This window comes from Neolamprologus multifasciatus, chromosome 16 (assembly GCF_963576455.1).
Source record: "Neolamprologus multifasciatus chromosome 16, fNeoMul1.2, whole genome shotgun sequence".
Lineage (NCBI taxonomy): Eukaryota > Metazoa > Chordata > Actinopteri > Cichliformes > Cichlidae > Neolamprologus > Neolamprologus multifasciatus.
This window is the reverse complement of record NC_140454.1, coordinates 19649933-19666191: the sequence shown is the minus strand read 5'-3', so window position 1 is coordinate 19666191 and position 16259 is coordinate 19649933. Positions and strand designations below refer to the sequence as shown.

Sequence of the window (16259 nt, the reverse complement as noted above, 5' to 3'; positions counted from 1 at the left end):
GTTTACAGTAACCAAAACATTGAACCGACCGTATAACAAAGTAGCTCAAATAAAGTAGAATTGCTCAGTAACATAAAATACAATATAACAAGACAAAATTGCGCAATAAACTATGGATATGAAGTGGTCACAATTTTTTAGCAACATGAAACGGCAAATGTAACTGGTTTTGTGTCATTGCAGGAAAGTAACTCGGCAACCCAATCGAGCATTTGCGCCTGCCAGGCCAGTTTCAGGGTAAAAGTGGCCCTTGGCGAAGACCGGTGCACGGCTCTGGAAACACATTGACGTCCTCGCCGCGCCATCTTTAGAAAACACTGAGCCAAGCACTGAATGAAACTTCATTTTGCTCGTTTGGGAGAGCTGCTCGCCTTACGGTGCGGTATATTCGGTTTTCCAGGTGATGTACTGTTGCGTCAGTCTTACTTTTATGCGCCGTTTAAACTTGCTGAAAATGTACCGCTCACTTCTTGCAGTAAATTCTATGTACATGTCTGCGGCTAACGATAGGTGACTTGCTAATGCTAATGCTAACGCTAGGCCTGCCATTAAAAAGATACGGTGGGGGGGCGTGTGAAACTGTAACGTGAAGGTCCACGTTAGTGAGTGTGTGTAAGCGTCGGTATTTGTTATTTTTAAGCATGAAAACGCGTGTCTGCTGTCCGCTCAACCAGTCGACCGATACTTAATCGCGCGGTTAGCTAGCCGAGGCTAATTTGCAGATAATGCAGCTGCTATAAGTCGCATGGTAACTGTATCGGTACTTTGTATGTATTGATATCATACAGGCGAACAAAACCTAAGTGAACTTCTATGTTACATTTAAAGAAGCCACCCATGTGTTTAATTTCTGCTCCTGAATGAAGTTACTGGTAAGGTCTTAATGGTCAGAGTGGGGGTTGTTCGATGTTCTGTTATCCTTGTGTTCATACCTTGTTTCTCATTTTCAGGTGATCATGGGGATCAAGGTACAACGCCCTCGCTGCTTCCTTGACATTGGAATCAGCAATGTACTTGGTAAGAAGGAGAAAATTCTGGCTGCTTTTTGGTACTTTAAGCCTTGTGTGGTGTGTTTACCAAGAAAACACACGTGGTTTATTTTCTTTCGGTCTTCTTTCAGTTTGTGGGGGGTTTGCCTGTACTGGAACAGGGAAAACAGGAGGGTGGGAAGAGAGTGAGGGGACAGACAGCAAGCTGTTAAACCCAAGTCCCCTGCAGTGAGGACTATAGATGGGTTGCATGATCAACCAAGTGAGCAAAACATCACAGTTAATTCATAGTCTGAAGACGAGGTTAATGCTGACCAAAACAAGCTAGTCAGCAGCTGGCAAAGGGATATGGCAAATATGGATGTCAAAAAATGACGGCAATAATCTTTAGCTTTGTTCAACAGTACTGTGTAATCTGCCCTTAAAGACATGAATGGAGTAGTAAAATATTTCAGTATATGAACACTACACACTGTTTATTAAAATTTGCTGAAAATAGCCTCAGTGTAGTCTGGAACTACATCAATGCCAGTTTATATTATATTGTCAGATGAAAGCTCCATCAGGGTTCAACTTGCACACATCTACACAGTCCTTTTATTAACATTATTGCCATTTCCTGTTCAGGTCCTGAACTCTAGACCAGGAAAAACCTCTTTTAGAAGTGCTAGTGGATTTTATTTTATTTTTTTGTGTATTTTCTTCAAGAAAGTGAGCAGTCTTGTGTCATCACAAATCTTACCGTCCTTACTATTAATCAAGGCATTTGATGTGTACTAGTAAATTTAAAAATGAATTACGTTTTGTGCACCTATAACACCTGTTCTTTTGTAAAATAGGTGTTTGTATAGATTAAATTATAATGATGAAACTCACAGACTGGCAGTGCAGTGAATGGATACATAACCTCGTCTGTGTTTTGTTTTTCTCTTCTTCTTATTTGGCTAAAGAGATTATTGTGTTGTGTGATGATTAACTCAGTGATTCACACCACTGATCAGTGTGCTCCATTGTACTTTACACAGAAGTAAATTTCTCTGATCTCACTGTCTCCTCACAGTTGGCAGAATCGTGGTGGAGCTGTTTGCAGACATCTGTCCCAAAACTTGTGAAAACTTCAGATGTCTCTGCACAGGTGAATGAATTTACTCAATAAAACTATTCCACAAATGATGACAATTAACAGCACAGGTTATTAATCAGATCTGTGGTTTGGTCCAGGTGAGAAAGGCATTGGGAAGGGAACTCAGAAACCGCTCCACTACAAGGGATGCCTTTTTCATCGAATTGTAAAAGACTTCATGATTCAAGGAGGAGACTTCAGTGAAGGTGAGATGACAGGACTTGTAAATTTTATATTCGACATGGAAAGATGGTGTTACTTATGAGTCAACAGATAGATAGATAGATAGATAGATAGATAGATATACAGTGGGGCAAAAAAGTATTTAGTCAGCCACCGATTGTGCAAGTTCCCCCACTTAAAATGATGACAGAGGTCAGTAATTTGCACCAGAGGTACACTTCAACTGTGAGAGACAGAATGTGAAAAAAAAATCCATGAATTCACATGGTAGGATTTGTAAAGAATTTATTCGTAAATCAGGGTGGAAAATAAGTATTTGGTCACCTCAAACAAGGAAAATCCCTGGCTCTCACAGACCTGTAACGTCTTCTGTAAGAAGCTTTTCTGTCCCCCACTCGTTACCTGTATGAATGGCACCTGTTTGACCTCATCATCTGTATAAAAGACACCTGTCCACAGCCTCAACCAGTCAGACTCCAAACTCTGCCATGGCCAAGACCAAAGAGCTTTCGAAGGACACCAGGAAAAGAATTGTAGACCTGCACCAGACTGGGAAGAGTGAATCTACAATAGGCAAGCAGCTTGGTGTGAAAAAATCAACTGTGGGAGCAATCATCAGAAAATGGAAGACATACAAGACCACTGATAATCTCCCTCGATCTGGGGCTCCACGCAAGATCTCATCCCGTGGGGTCAAAATGATCATGAGAACGGTGAGCAAAGATCCCAGAACCACACGGGGGGACCTGGTGAATGACCTGCAGAGAGCTGGGACCAAAGTAACAAAGGTCACCATCAGTAACACACTACAACGGCAGGGAATCAAATCCCGCAGTGCCAGACGTGTTCCGCTGCTGAAGCCAGTGCATGTCCAGGCCCGTCTGAAGTTTTCCAGAGAGCACATGGATGATACAGCAGAGGATTGGGAGAATGTGATGTGGTCAGATGAAACCAAAGTAGAACTTTTTGGTATAAACTCAACTCGTTGTGTTTGGAGGAAGAAGAATACTGAGTTGCATCCCAAGAACACCATACCTACTGTGAAGCATGGGGGTGGAAACATCATGCTATGGGGCTGTTTTTCTGCCAAGGGGACAGGACGACTGATCCGTGTTAAGGACAGAATGAATGGGGCCAAGTATCGTGAGATTTTGAGCCAAAACCTCCTTCCATCAGTGAGAACTTTGAAGATGAAACGAGGCTGGGTCTTCCAACATGACAATGATCCAAAACACACCGCCCGGGCAACAAAGGAGTGGCTCCGTAAGAAGCATTTGAAAGTCCTGGAGTGGCCTAGCCAGTCTCCAGACCTCAACCCCATAGAAAATCTGTGGCGGGAGTTGAAAGTCCGTGTTGCTCGGCGACAGCCCCAAAACATCACTGCTCTTGAGAAGATCTGCATGGAGGAATGGGCCAAAATACCAGCTACTGTGTGTGCAAACCTGGTAAAGACCTATAGTAAACGTTTGACCTCTGTTATTGCCAACAAAGGTTATGTTACAAAGTATTGAGTTGTATTTTTGTTATTGACCAAATACTTATTTTCCACCCTGATTTACGAATAAATTCTTTACAAATCCTACCATGTGAATTCATGGATTTTTTTTTTTCACATTCCGTCTCTCACAGTTGAAGTGTACCTCTGGTGCAAATTACTGACCTCTGTCATCATTTTAAGTGGGGGAACTTGCACAATCGGTGGCTGACTAAATACTTTTTTGCCCCACTGTGTATATGTGTGTGTGTGTGTATATGTATGTGTGTATATATATATATATATATATATATATATATATATATATATATATATATAGAGAGAGAGAGAGAGATATAGATATAATTATAATTTTTTTTTTTTTGTGATACAATGGTTCATGGTTTTATGTTGGGATTTTTTTATTTATTTATTTATTTTTTTACATCATAGGTAATGGAAGAGGAGGCGAATCCATTTACGGAGGCTTTTTTGAAGGTAAAGAGGCCACTGTGAATGCTATCAGTTATTATCCAAACTGACTTTGGCTTCAAGATGTCAGTACAATCTTCTCCTTTTCCCCCCAGACGAAAGCTTTGCAGTCAAACACAACAAGGAGTACCTGCTGTCAATGGCCAATCGGGGTAAAGATACAAATGGATCCCAGTTTTTCATGTAAGCAACATCTGTTCCTACCTGTAATTGACGTCGTGCATTATTAGTTGCATTTCTGGACTTTGAAAGTGATTAGATGCTTCTTTTTTTCCCCCTTGAATGTCCTACTTTCACATCTCAGAACAACAAAACCTTCTCCACATCTCGACGGGTAAGTGCCTCCCAACTACATTTTGAATTATTAATTGATCCCGTCATGCACAATGCACGCAGCATGTAATGAGGCATTGCTACCACTTTATTTTCTTAGTGTGCATGTGGTTTTTGGTCACGTGATCTCTGGTCAAGAAGTCATTCAAACCATGGAGAGCCAGAAGACGGACCCCAACAGCCGACCGTACGCTGAGGTGAAAGTTTTGAACTGTGGAGAACTCATCCCCAAATCTAAAGGTGTGTTTAAATAAAGTATATTCAAAGTTTTTTGTTTGTTTGTTTTTAAATGAGTTTCAGTCATCATAATAATGCTGTTTATGTTGTTGCAGCAAAAAAAGATGCAAAAAAGAAGAAGAGGGCCTCATCAAGCTCCAGCAGTAGCTCCAGTGACTCTGAGAGCTCCTCAGAGTCGTCCTCCGAGAGCGAAGAGTCAGAAAAAGAATCCAAGAAGCGGAAAAAGAAGGCAAAGAAGCAAAAAGAGAAACAGAAGAAGGAGGACAAGAAGAAGTACTTCATTTATTTTCACCTTTTCACTGTCTGCTGTGTAAATGGCACCAAGTGTCTTGCTACTGACCCACAAAATCTTTGCAGATCAGAAGCTGAAAGTGCTGAAGAGAAGGAACAAGATGAGTTGGTTACATCTACAGTGCGTCCTGAAGAAATCCCACCCATCCCTGAAAATCGATTCCTTATGAGGATAAGTCCCCAGATAGCCCAGAAGTCAAAGGAGGAGGTTAACAAGGATCAGCGAAATAAAGACGAAAGACCAAGAGAAAGGTGTGTTTGAGAGTCAGCCAATATCACAAATATCAAAAAGTAATACAGTTTGTTCATTTTCACGCCTTTCCTCACCTACAGTACTGGCGCAGCTTACAACTCTCAATCAACATATCACAGAAGACTCGTGATGACTCGATCTGGCAGGAAAATAAAAGGCAGGGGTCCAAGGGTAGGTGGACCAAACGTTTTGCACACTTTACGTCATACAGCAAGATTAATTTATAACAAGCTTTGTTTTGTTTTTACTTATGCACAGGCATGTTGAAGATGCTGATTTATGTTTCTCCCATCTAGAGATACCGGACCCCATCACGCTCTCGTTCAAGGTCTAGAGATCGTTTTCGGCGCAGTGAAACTCCCCCACACTGGCGACAGGAGATGCAGCGTCAGAGGATGAGGGCAGTCACAGGAGAGCGATGGATTAAGGGTGACAGGTAAGATGATATCACTTAAAGTCAAAGATGTTGTAAAGTTGTAGAAGTTCCCTGTTGGCAGGACTTTTTTTTTTTTTTTTTTTTTTTTTTTTTTTAACTTAATCCACTTTAAAGCACTTGAGAAAATTTTTTTGTTGGGCTCCATATTTCAGATTTAAAAATCATACATTGCAGTGTGCATGTATTGCTTTATATTAAAAAATATAAAGCAATTGAAAGGGCAGCAAAAAGGTTGTGAACACTGCAAATGGATCCTGCCAATCAGCATCTTTAGCTCCATTTCCTCCTAAGCTGGTAAATATTGACACCTCTGTTGTGCACCTAGCAGAGATGAAGTGTTTGTCATAAAACGGAGAACGTGCTGAGCCTTGTACCTGAGATGACCACAGACATAAGCTCTTGGTAAACTGCAGTGACCACTGAAAAAGCATGAATATTTAAACGGTTGGAATATTATTCCCAACATGTATGATTTCATTTCTATAACACTTTTTAAAACTTAAGGGCCTAAGTAATTTCTTTTGAGTTACAGTACCTTTGAAACTTTTTACATAAAGGTGTGACGGACCCTTTTTTTTTTTTTTCTATAGTTAATAATTGAGCCATGTGAGTGGATTTTTTACACTGTGCTCATAAAACGACAGGCATGGTTAGCAATATTACGGTGGGCTAAATACACTCAATTGCTGTTATGTGATTGACAGATTATATATTAGCAGCTAAACAGGTGTACTTAATAAAGTGGCAGGTGAGTGGATGTGCACTTGATTATATAACAAAACAGAAGTTACTTTTTTAAAATATTTTTTTGTCTGCCAAATTGATGCTTTGTCTAACTCCTAAAGTTTATTATTGTTATTATTCTTTTTCTACTATTTCTTTTACAGAGGTGACATGAATGAGGGTCAGGATGAGGCTGCTAAAGCACAGAAAAGAGAGAGACGGACTTCCAGTTCAAAAGCTGAACATACAACTGAGGGTAAAAAAGACAAGAAAACTCGATCTCATAGATCTAAAAGTAAGGAGGAGGATACTGTAGCGAAGGATGAGAAGCATGATAAACACAAAGCAAAGAAAAAGGATAAATCCCATAGTCGCAGTAAAAGCCGAGAAAAGAAAAGGTCAAAAAGCAGAGAGAAGAGTCACAAGCACAGAAGTGACGAGAGGAGAGGTCGCTCAAGGAGCAAAGATAGAAATGTTCATAAGAAAGAAAAGGAGGCAGAATCTGATCACAGTAAAGACAGAAATAAGGGTCATGAGTCTGACAAAAAGCATAAAGAAGACACAAAAGGTAGAAATGGTGAGAGAACCAGGACAAAGTCCAGAAGTAAAGAGAGAGCTGCCAAAAAGGATGAGCACAGATCAAGCAGCAGAAACAAAGACAGAGGTAGGACTTCAGCATCAAAAGAGAGAGAAGAAAAAAGAGAGAAGGACAGAGAGAGGGGCAGAGAGCGCAGCAGGAGTCGGGAAAGAAGACATAACAGTGATAGGGAGAGTAAGAGACAAGGAACATCCCGGGATAAAGAACATCGAACAAGAAGCCCAGACAGGAGTAAGGCTAGGGACTCGCACAGAGGCAGGCGCTCGAGAAGCAGGAGTGGCAGGCGAGACCGAAGCAGGGATCGATCCTCTCATAGAAAAGTCAAAGACAGAGAGGCTGCCGGCCAGAGGAGGAGACGCAGTAGCAGCAGCTCTGAGAGTGACAGAGAAGAGAAAAAGATGAGTCATAGGAGCCCAGATTCTAAAAGAAGAGACAAGTCCAAAGACCGAAGGAGCCCGGCCAGCCAAAGACCAGATAGTACAAAAGGCAAAGATAGAAATGATAGCAAGAGGAATCGGTCGGGGTCTAGCTCCAGCTCTGACAGCAACTAAACGCGCAATGTTCTTATTTTTTACAGTGTACATGTAGTATGCAGCGTCAGCTTTCCATCTACAGTGGGGCACAATCACAGTCCTCATACAGTACAAAATAAACAGTTCTGCCAAAGATAACATGACTGTAAAAGGTTCCTCAAAGCTAATTACTTGACTGTTAAATAACTGTGGTATTCAGATAACAGACTGTAGAAAAGACCTTAAATAAAATGGCTCATACCTGAAGGTGCAAACTGTAGCATCCTCAACCTTTGGCTGAAGTTTGAACTTTATGGGGATTGTGGGTTTGTCCACCACTGAGTGTGTAACACAGTTAACTGGTAGCTGACGTTTTGGAGCAATTCTAGAAACAAAGGATTTGTAACTACAAAGTGTGTGTACTGCACAGGCAGGGCTGTAAACGTACCAGGTATTCTTCTAAATTTGACATTATTTAATCGCGTGAAGTCGGATTGGAGGCAGGTTTTCTTTTTGTTTTTTTTCTGAATTTTACATCATGTGGTAAATTCTGTAATTCTCTCTTGACTTAAAATTTTCTCTGATTTTAGTTTGTTTTTTTTAAAAAAAAATTTTTTTTAAGAGGGGGAGAAAAAGATTTTGAAGGTATCCTCGAGTTATTTTAATGTCAATCAGCCTGGAAGAAAACACTCATGTCTTGCATGCTCATCTTTGTCATTGTGTGTCAGATTATGTACACCCATGATATTTCTTTTGTTTGTTTTTTAACCATTTACTGTAATTCTGTTGAAAGAGAAAATGTTAATGCCAAGCTGTTAAGTATAAGATAAAAGCAGTTTGTTTCTGTTCTGTTTGGTTCAAACTGATTTTAAGAACTGCTGGAGTGTTCGATGAATTAAAAGGCTCTGTTTGATTTTAATTCATTGTTTTTTGTTTTATTCGTTAAGTGATACCGTTATTACGGAAAAGCAACACTGAATTATTACCTTTTAGTGAGTCATTAGTGGTTGTATCACTCTGTCATTGCAGTGGAAATCCGTTCCCAGAGGTTATTTTTAGTTTGAGTCATCTTTCCATCATTTCAAATAACAAATTCTGAGTGATGTGCTTCTGCTCCCTTCAAAGCAAGGGAGTATGAATTCTGTTTGTCTTAGTCTAGTGTCCAGTTTTCAAGATATCATTTTCAAATTTTGTGTGATTGTAGTTTCCATAATGGCTAAAGCTGATGTAATTTTTTTTCCCTAAAACATATAATCTTCAACCTTCAATATATAGTAGGCTTTGGGGGACATGAGTACCGAGATTGGCTAAGCACCCTTATTCTTAGCACCCAAGGTTAAAGTTGACCTTAAAAAAAAAACAAATTCTAGAAACCATATCAAGTACTATATAAAAGGGCATAGAGAGGGCTGTGTAACACACTTTTTGTATTATAATACAATGCCCCACAACCTCACATTGATGCATTCATGCAACGTGAAACTTTGAGTATCTTAAAATCTCAAGTTTTATAGTTTATATAGCTAAAGTTCGAAGCAGAATTGGCTGAAATCATATGGGTAAAGATTATAAAATGCACTTTTAGCCTATAGTGCTTGAAGGTCAAAGTTCAGGATCATACTAATTATGAAAAAGCTTAAGTTTCCTTTGGATCATCTCCAAACTTCAGAGCAATATATTAGTTATTGGGGCGCATAAGCACGTTCCTTGTTTGAGCTCTTTAAAACATTGTTGTTTAAGTAGAACATTATATGACTTCACAATGACACAAAAAGATTAATGTACTACACTACATTTCTATATTAACGATGCTGACGTCAGCATAAAGCAGCAATGTTTTAGTGTAGCCCTTTCCCTTCAAGGCAGTGGTCATGTGGTTCCCACAGTTTGTGTCATGGCCCCCTAGTGGGATATGAAAGTACTGCAAGTAGGGCACAAGAGGTTGAGTTACTATAGTTGTGGGAAGTCTGGGCAGGCACATGCTGGACAGATTGTCAGTCCATCACATGGTTACCTGTGCTCAGATGAGCTAGTGGATTCAAGCCAAGGACCTTCTTGCATTGAGACACCAAAGTGAATTACTCTTCTGTTCCTCAATATATCAGTCATATATTAGTTTAACACAGCCATTAAATATTCACATTTTAAAAATACAGGACCAACAAAACAGTGGTATGAGAACATATTAATTCCTGATCACTGACTGTAGATAAAAGTTATACTGTTATTGTTTCTGATCTATTTTTAAACTTCAACTCTGCTTGTATTTTGTCAAAAACTAAAGGGGAGCAGTGGCTAACAGCCAGTAAATAAAATCATCAGAAGATCAAAATTGACCAATGAAAAAACAAAGAGAATATATTAAACTTGGACAATGAACAAAATTGTCTTTAAAGTTGAGGTTGGGACACAGAAGATTTCTATATTTTGAAATAAGCCATGGAAGTCTCAACCTTGGTAATGATGGCTTTTTACCACTGGTCTCATTGTTTAGTGGATGTTTACCATGACTAAAACCTTCAAAACTTTACGGTTTATTAAATACAACATGGGCTCCCTGGACGCAGGGAGAGTAAGGAGGCACAATCAGTATCAAGATGTTTTTAGCATGTTTGAAAGCAGGTTCAAAAACCTCTGAGCAGATTAACTCTTGAGTTTTTAGTCCCAGAAAACCTGAGTATGTTGTCTCTGAGTTCAGCTCGTAGGCCATCATCAGTGGACCTCCGTTACTAGGATTCACCATGGCAACAGATAAATAAAGATCAGAGCCTCTATTTAAAATCCAGTGGACTAATACGAATCTTAGTGTGGTCCGTGACATTTATATTAAAGAACCGGATGGGAGAAAAGAGCTTTGTCCACTTAGTGATAATCACAGACAGCTTCAAATATACAGTGCAGTTTACACTCATCATGATAATTTGGGGCTTTTATTGATTTCTTTGAACTGTTCTTTTTACAGGTTGAAATGATCGTGCAGCATACATCTTTAATAACCTTAAAAAACAAGAACTGAGTACAAAAGTTTGAATTTAATTTAGATTTGTCTAAACCACACAGGGTCAAAATTATACATGCACCCCAGCTAATCTTTGCTTAAATGTCCCTTAGCAAGTTGCACCTCAAACAGACCTCAAGCTGCAGCTCTACAAGCTGAAGTTCGTTTAAAATGGTTGGTTTCCTGGCATAAATTTGTTTTTTTTAAGCATAGTTCACAGATTTTCAATAGGATTCTGGTCCAGACTTTCAGAAAGATATCCCAGAAGCTTACTGTCAGCCTGCTTTATTCCTTCCAACACTGGTTTTTATGTGTGTTTGGGATCATTGTCCTGCTGGAACACCCAGTTGTGTCCAAGTTTCAATGGTCTAGCTCTGAATTTGAAGTTGAAGAATTTGTCAATAATCTTCCTTCATTATTCTATCCACATTGTGCAATGTACCAGCACCACTGACAGCAAAACAGCCAGAGCACGATGGTACCACCGCCATGCTTGACAACTGGTACAGTGTTCTTATGTCTGAAAGTTTAATTTTTACTCCTCGAAACATACCTCTTGTCATCTCATTCTTTGTTTCATCTGACTGTAAAACATTTTCTAGAAGGCATTTGGCTTTTCGTGTGGGCAACTGCAAATTTCAGTTCAGTTTGAAGGTGTTGGAGATGTTTGGAGCTTTTTTTCTTGGTTGTCACCCTCTCATTTCACAGGAATGTAAAGCTGTCTTTGATGTGGACATTTCAAGCAGTTTCTAGACATGGGTATTGGTGGTTACTGGGTTGATGCTGAGCATTTTAACAGATTTCATCTAATCTGAGGTAACAGTTTGGTTCTTCACGCAGACCATGGCATTGTGTGCTATATCTGAAGAGCTTGCACTTGCGTACAGTTGTTTGAAATGATGATCCTGGAATTTGCAGTTGTTTAGGAATGGAATGGAGCTCCTTGGACTTTGCCATTGTTCTGAGTATTGGTCAATCCAATAAGTGCTGTCAAACAAATCCTTTCTATGTTGGCAAAGAGAAACTTCCAGTTTTAATCAAACATGTTCACTAATGAGAGGTTAATAGGCCCGGCCTTGTGAAGTTAAAATACATTGTAGAACCTTCAACAGCACTTATTAAAAGATTTAAGTGATTGTATGTATATACTTGAATCTTCATTTTTTTCCCTGTCCAAATCTGACAGGGACAAAATGCAGGTGACATTAGGGCGTTCGGGATGTGGATGTGAGACCGAGTGTTTCGGCTGATTCGGGTGTAGGAGGGGTTTGTGAGTTTGTTCATGAAACCTGATAGCAAGCAGGTTAGGTTCACACAGCCTGACTCAGGAACAGTGTTTCCCTCATATCAGAGTTAACAAACTCACACTTACTGAACCTGCTTTCTGGAAGTGCACTCAAACTGGATGTAACCTATCACCACGTGAATCCAAGTCTTCTCTTGGCATCCTGAATATCTACAGCTTCGTGAAGCTTTTTGATGTTCTGGGTGGCCAATGACACATATTTGGGCATCTGAGCTCCAGTGCGGTCCTGAACAAGGTAACTTGGCCTGACTCCACTAAAAACAGGACCGGACCCACCTCCGATCCCTTCCCTCGCAGCTTTACAAAGTGGAAACACGTTTCGCTGAGCCTCTGCTGCAGCGTTGATGATTTGCTGTGAATACTGCTGGAAGTGGTTTTCCTCTTCAGCGATGAGTTCTGCATTCTTCACTTCAAACTCATGTTCCTGTTCTCTCAGCTGCTGAAGTCTGGCACTTTTTTCAGCCTGTATTTGCAAGGCAAAGGAAAACGAGTTTCAGTGAAGAAGGTGCAAATTTTCTGATTAAAACTTAAGTTTTGGCCGACATTACCATTTGCGCAGCATTGAAGTCTTGCACCTCTCTTTCTTCTTCTCTGATTTTCTTAACCTTTAGTTGCTGCTTCTCAGTAAATATTCTGTCAGCCTCTTTCTTGGCCTGCAGTGCTTCTTGGGCCTTCTTCCTCTCTATTTTGTCCTTCTCCTCCTTCTCTTGTCTCTGGTAAAACAGTTTGCATTACAGACATGATTAAATTTTGTCAGCAACAATATGGATTTCTCTACACAGAAAAGACACATTGGAGGATATATATACTGTGATGGTATATTGAAATAAATAGAGCTTGTGTACCACTTTGGAATATTTAAACATCTGCAACTCAGGGATCTTCTAACCCTAACCCATGTAGTTTACGAGCACCCAAAGCTGTTGAGCTCATAAATAAAGCTCTTAAGAAGACATGGGAAAGTGATTTAAGTCTGAAACAGGATGAAAAAGAATGGAAAATAATGTGTACGAGCAGTAAAAGGTATTTAAGGTACAACTTATTCAATTTAAGATCATGCATTGCCTTACTTTCTGTATACTGTTGAATACCATTATAAATGTGTCCATTAAAAATAAAGAATGCATTTACAACGAGACATTTATGTGATGAGATGTGTTTGGGGCAGGAGAGAGGATTGTGTTTTTTTTTCTTGTAAGTTTAAATAAAAACTGTTAATTAGGGGGGAAAATGGCACGACATGAAGAAAAATTGGACTTAGAGGAAACACACTGGATGTTTCATGCTCGGTTTGAGATACCATTAGCTCTCTGTGTACACTGATGGACTTCAACATTGCAGCTTTCTTCTCATCCTCCTCCAGTTGCTGCTGCGCCTGTTTTGCCTCGCTCTCTGTGACAGCCTTTGCAATCTTCTGCTCCTCGCTGACAGCTTGCTCCTGCTGTGTGACCGTCAGTTTGTTTATGATCCTGTCTCTACGTGTCTGGGCCTCTCTAGAGAAGAAAATGCATACGAGTATCCATTATATTTAAGAAGACGTAGCACTGGAGATACTTTGATCCAGAGCTATTTATTGATATATACTGTTTTACTCTGTCTTACTGTCAATGGAAAATTGTACTTAGTAGTCAGTATAATCTTTTAATGATATAAGTTTGAATATGGTAGAATACTGCATGTAATCAATTGTGTTTAGAAGTATATAGTTGGTGGCATATTGAAAGAATGTCTCATCCTAGGAGGTCCGTAACATTCCAGGGTGTTCTGGCGTTCACCCCCACATCCTAGGAGCATGGGGAAGGTTGGTTTCGGGAAGTCAATTATGGGGTCACACTCTGACACCCCCCCCCCCCCCCCCACACACACACACACACACACACACACACACACCTCCACATTTCAATGTATGGAACAAACGCTCACTGAAGTGGTATAAATAAAAGACCAGGGCAGTCCTCAGGGCTTAGTCTCTGAACCTCACTCTTGGTGTGTGAGTTCTGGTGACTGCCCTTGCTAGCAAGAAAGTCTGTGTGTTTCTCCTCTCTGATTCTCTGCTGAAGATGTGTTTTAGAATATCTCTTAACACTTACCTAAGCAGCTCTTTTTCTTTTTCCTTGCGTAACTTGATGATTTTTTGCTTAGTAGAGAGAAACAGTTTCCTTTGCTCCTCTTCAGCTTCCTGTTTCTGAGCATCCGTGGCTCTTATGAGGTATCTGTTGGTGATATGCTCCTGTAAAATGCATTAAATAAACTTAATGTCCAGTGAACTAAATACTAGATAAGATTCAGATAAGAGCCTACCTGGCGAGCTTGCATGAGGCTTCTTTTCTGATTTGCTTGTCTTTCTGCCTCCATCCTTCGCTCCAGCTGATGCAGTGCTTGGAGACGCTGGATTTCTTCTCCATCCTTCTTGCTCTCCAGCTTCTGTCGCTCTCTCAGCAGCTCATTTTCTTTTATTCTGAGGAAAAGTAATCATATAATTGTCATTGTCCTGGCGTTGTGGTGTTTTGGGGATTTTAAATTCTTAACACATACAGCTGGAGTCTGATTGTTAGGTCTTACTGGTTTCTCAGGTCTTCTGCAGCAACCTGTCTCACAAGCTTCCTCTGCATTGCCTTCTCCTGCTCCTGTTTCGAGGCTTCATCCTCTATAGTCTGTACCATATGCAGAAATGCTTTGTCCACATCTATATTGGCACTCTTTCTTCTTTGTTTAAGCTCAATCTGAGCATCCCTCTCCTTCAGCACCTCTGTCAGCAGGAGTGCACTCTGTGGAGGAAGTAGTAATCATTTGTTAGGGAAAATTGTGCAGTTTTATATTCAAGTGGCATAATAGTGCATAAGCGAGACTAACATGTAGTCCTTTGACTCTGTCGGTTTGACAGTAGAGCTGAGTCTTGGCTTTTTCAATAATCTCCTTCCGCCTCTCCTCCTGGTATTTTGCTTCTTCTAAATCAGCCAGTCTCATTTGCTCCTCCTCAATTTCCTTTCGAATCTTCTTTTCCTGCAGCCTTTTCAGCCTTTGTCCCTGTGACAAGACATAAGTGTACGTAAGATGCAGCGTGTTTTTGCCTTTGTGTTCCAGCTCTTTTCAACCTAGCAAGTGCACATGACTTTATTAGTATAAATTTAATCTTAGGAAATATCTCTCAACATGGAACTTACATGGAGGGTATCAGGCCAAAGTTTCACCACCTCCTGTGACTGCAGGTGTAGGTTCTCTCGCTGTTTAGCTGCCTCTTTTATTCTCTTCTCTTCTTTATTAACCCCACACAGTTCATCTTGAATCCTCAGCCATTCAGTCTTACGTAAGACAGTAACATGTTGGAGGTCTGGTGGCTGCATAGCTCTAATGGCTTCATCTGCTGACACATTAATAAAGAAATTACCACTGGAACATGTGCTACAGCAACCACTGATCACACCAAGGTTCCTACTACGTCCCTAGAAGATATTATACTCATATAGAGAAGAAACCACAACATCCCACTTGTCTACCTGACTTTCCTGGCTGTACTTCTTGATTGAAGTGAAGTGAAGCTGGATCTTGGAAAGACTTTCAAAATTTAAAATCAAAAGCACTTATAGGCTAATAGCCTCGACAAACAAATAGCTTAAATAAATGAGCATTACATTCGGCTCCATCTAGAGTTTTTGGTTCAATAATGGCTTAAAACGGCTCTGGTAGCAAAGGTTAACTATCACTGAATAAACTTTGAAATGTTTGTTTGGCTCTCACCGTTTTTACTAGCTCCTCTTCGACGGCCGTACAGAACCACCGCTGCCATTCCTATCGGATGAAGTGGCTACTATTATAGAAAATAATGCCAAACACAAAAAACAAAGTAAAGGTTCTCTTTTATTTTATTATAGTTGAAAGCTGGCGTTCCTCAGACTGTCCGCTCTACGTAGCGTGAGTTTGTTGCGTGGTATCCAGGTAATGACGGAACCAATCAGAATCATCCTCTGAATACAGAGCCCTCGGAGGGTCAGCGGGGCTCAGGAAGTGATTAGCCGGAACACCGGCAACTGGAGCATGTGAACACAGAGAGAAAGCTCTGTTTTTCTCATATTAGTAGGCAATAAATCCATTGATCTACAACAGGTTTTTTTTATACCGCAGTCAAGTGTATACATACACACTTGTATACACTCTGAATTCATTATGTAATAAACTAGGGAAAATGAATGGCGGGACACACGTTTTTTTGTGATCTTTCCTCAGTTATACACAATTTCTGCATGGGGATGCATGTTCAGTTATCTCACTGACACCAAGAAGAGAAAAGTGGTTGTCTAAACTTAGAAAGAA

General features: G+C 40.2%; 2 protein-coding genes across 4 annotated transcripts; one reads left to right on the top strand and one right to left on the bottom strand.

Annotated features, from left to right (window-relative positions):
• The first annotated feature begins 249 nt into the window (after positions 1-249).
• On the top strand, positions 250-8241 carry ppig (peptidylprolyl isomerase G (cyclophilin G)). 3 transcript variants are annotated; one of them, XM_085135826.1, is made up of 13 exons: positions 250-400; positions 951-1017; positions 2050-2124; positions 2211-2318; positions 4223-4267; positions 4357-4444; positions 4566-4595; positions 4695-4834; positions 4927-5104; positions 5189-5374; positions 5456-5546; positions 5672-5811; positions 6699-8241. In XM_085135826.1, exons 2-13 carry the CDS (start codon positions 957-959, stop codon positions 7681-7683), a joined length of 2127 nt encoding a protein of 708 aa, XP_084991952.1. In that variant the 5' UTR covers positions 250-400; positions 951-956; the 3' UTR covers positions 7684-8241. The 3 variants fall into 3 exon arrangements, with proteins under 3 accessions (XP_084991952.1, XP_084991953.1, XP_084991951.1); XM_085135827.1 differs by having other exon boundaries at positions 252-377; XM_085135825.1 differs by lacking the exon at positions 250-400 and adding an exon at positions 407-872.
• A 2314-nt stretch (positions 8242-10555) lies between these two features.
• On the bottom strand, positions 10556-16259 carry cfap210 (cilia and flagella associated protein 210). The gene is made up of 9 exons (XM_085135830.1): positions 15687-16259; positions 15113-15309; positions 14802-14975; positions 14511-14716; positions 14250-14406; positions 14039-14178; positions 13249-13441; positions 12497-12661; positions 10556-12411 (listed from the first exon to the last, which is right to left on the bottom strand). Exons 1-9 carry the CDS (start codon positions 15733-15735, stop codon positions 12058-12060), a joined length of 1635 nt encoding a protein of 544 aa, XP_084991956.1. The 5' UTR covers positions 15736-16259; the 3' UTR covers positions 10556-12057.

What these genes read in the sequence shown, in the direction of transcription:
- ppig (XM_085135825.1), top strand. An exon ending in TGGAATCAGCAATGTACTTG is followed by an intron (nt 1,018 to 2,049) that starts GTAAGAAGGAGA and finishes GTCTCCTCACAG; the next exon opens with TTGGCAGAATCGTGGTGGAG. An exon ending in CGATGGATTAAGGGTGACAG is followed by an intron (nt 5,812 to 6,698) that starts GTAAGATGATAT and finishes TTTCTTTTACAG; the next exon opens with AGGTGACATGAATGAGGGTC.
- cfap210 (XM_085135830.1), bottom strand. Translation starts at nt 15,735, where the DNA reads ATGGCAGCGGTGGTTCTGTACGGCCGTCGAAGAGGAGCTAGTAAAAAC. An exon ending in AAGAGGAGCTAGTAAAAACG is followed by an intron (nt 15,310 to 15,686) that starts GTGAGAGCCAAA and finishes ATGTGTCAGCAG; the next exon opens with ATGAAGCCATTAGAGCTATG. An exon ending in ACAGAGTCAAAGGACTACAT is followed by an intron (nt 14,717 to 14,801) that starts GTTAGTCTCGCT and finishes CTTCCTCCACAG; the next exon opens with AGTGCACTCCTGCTGACAGA.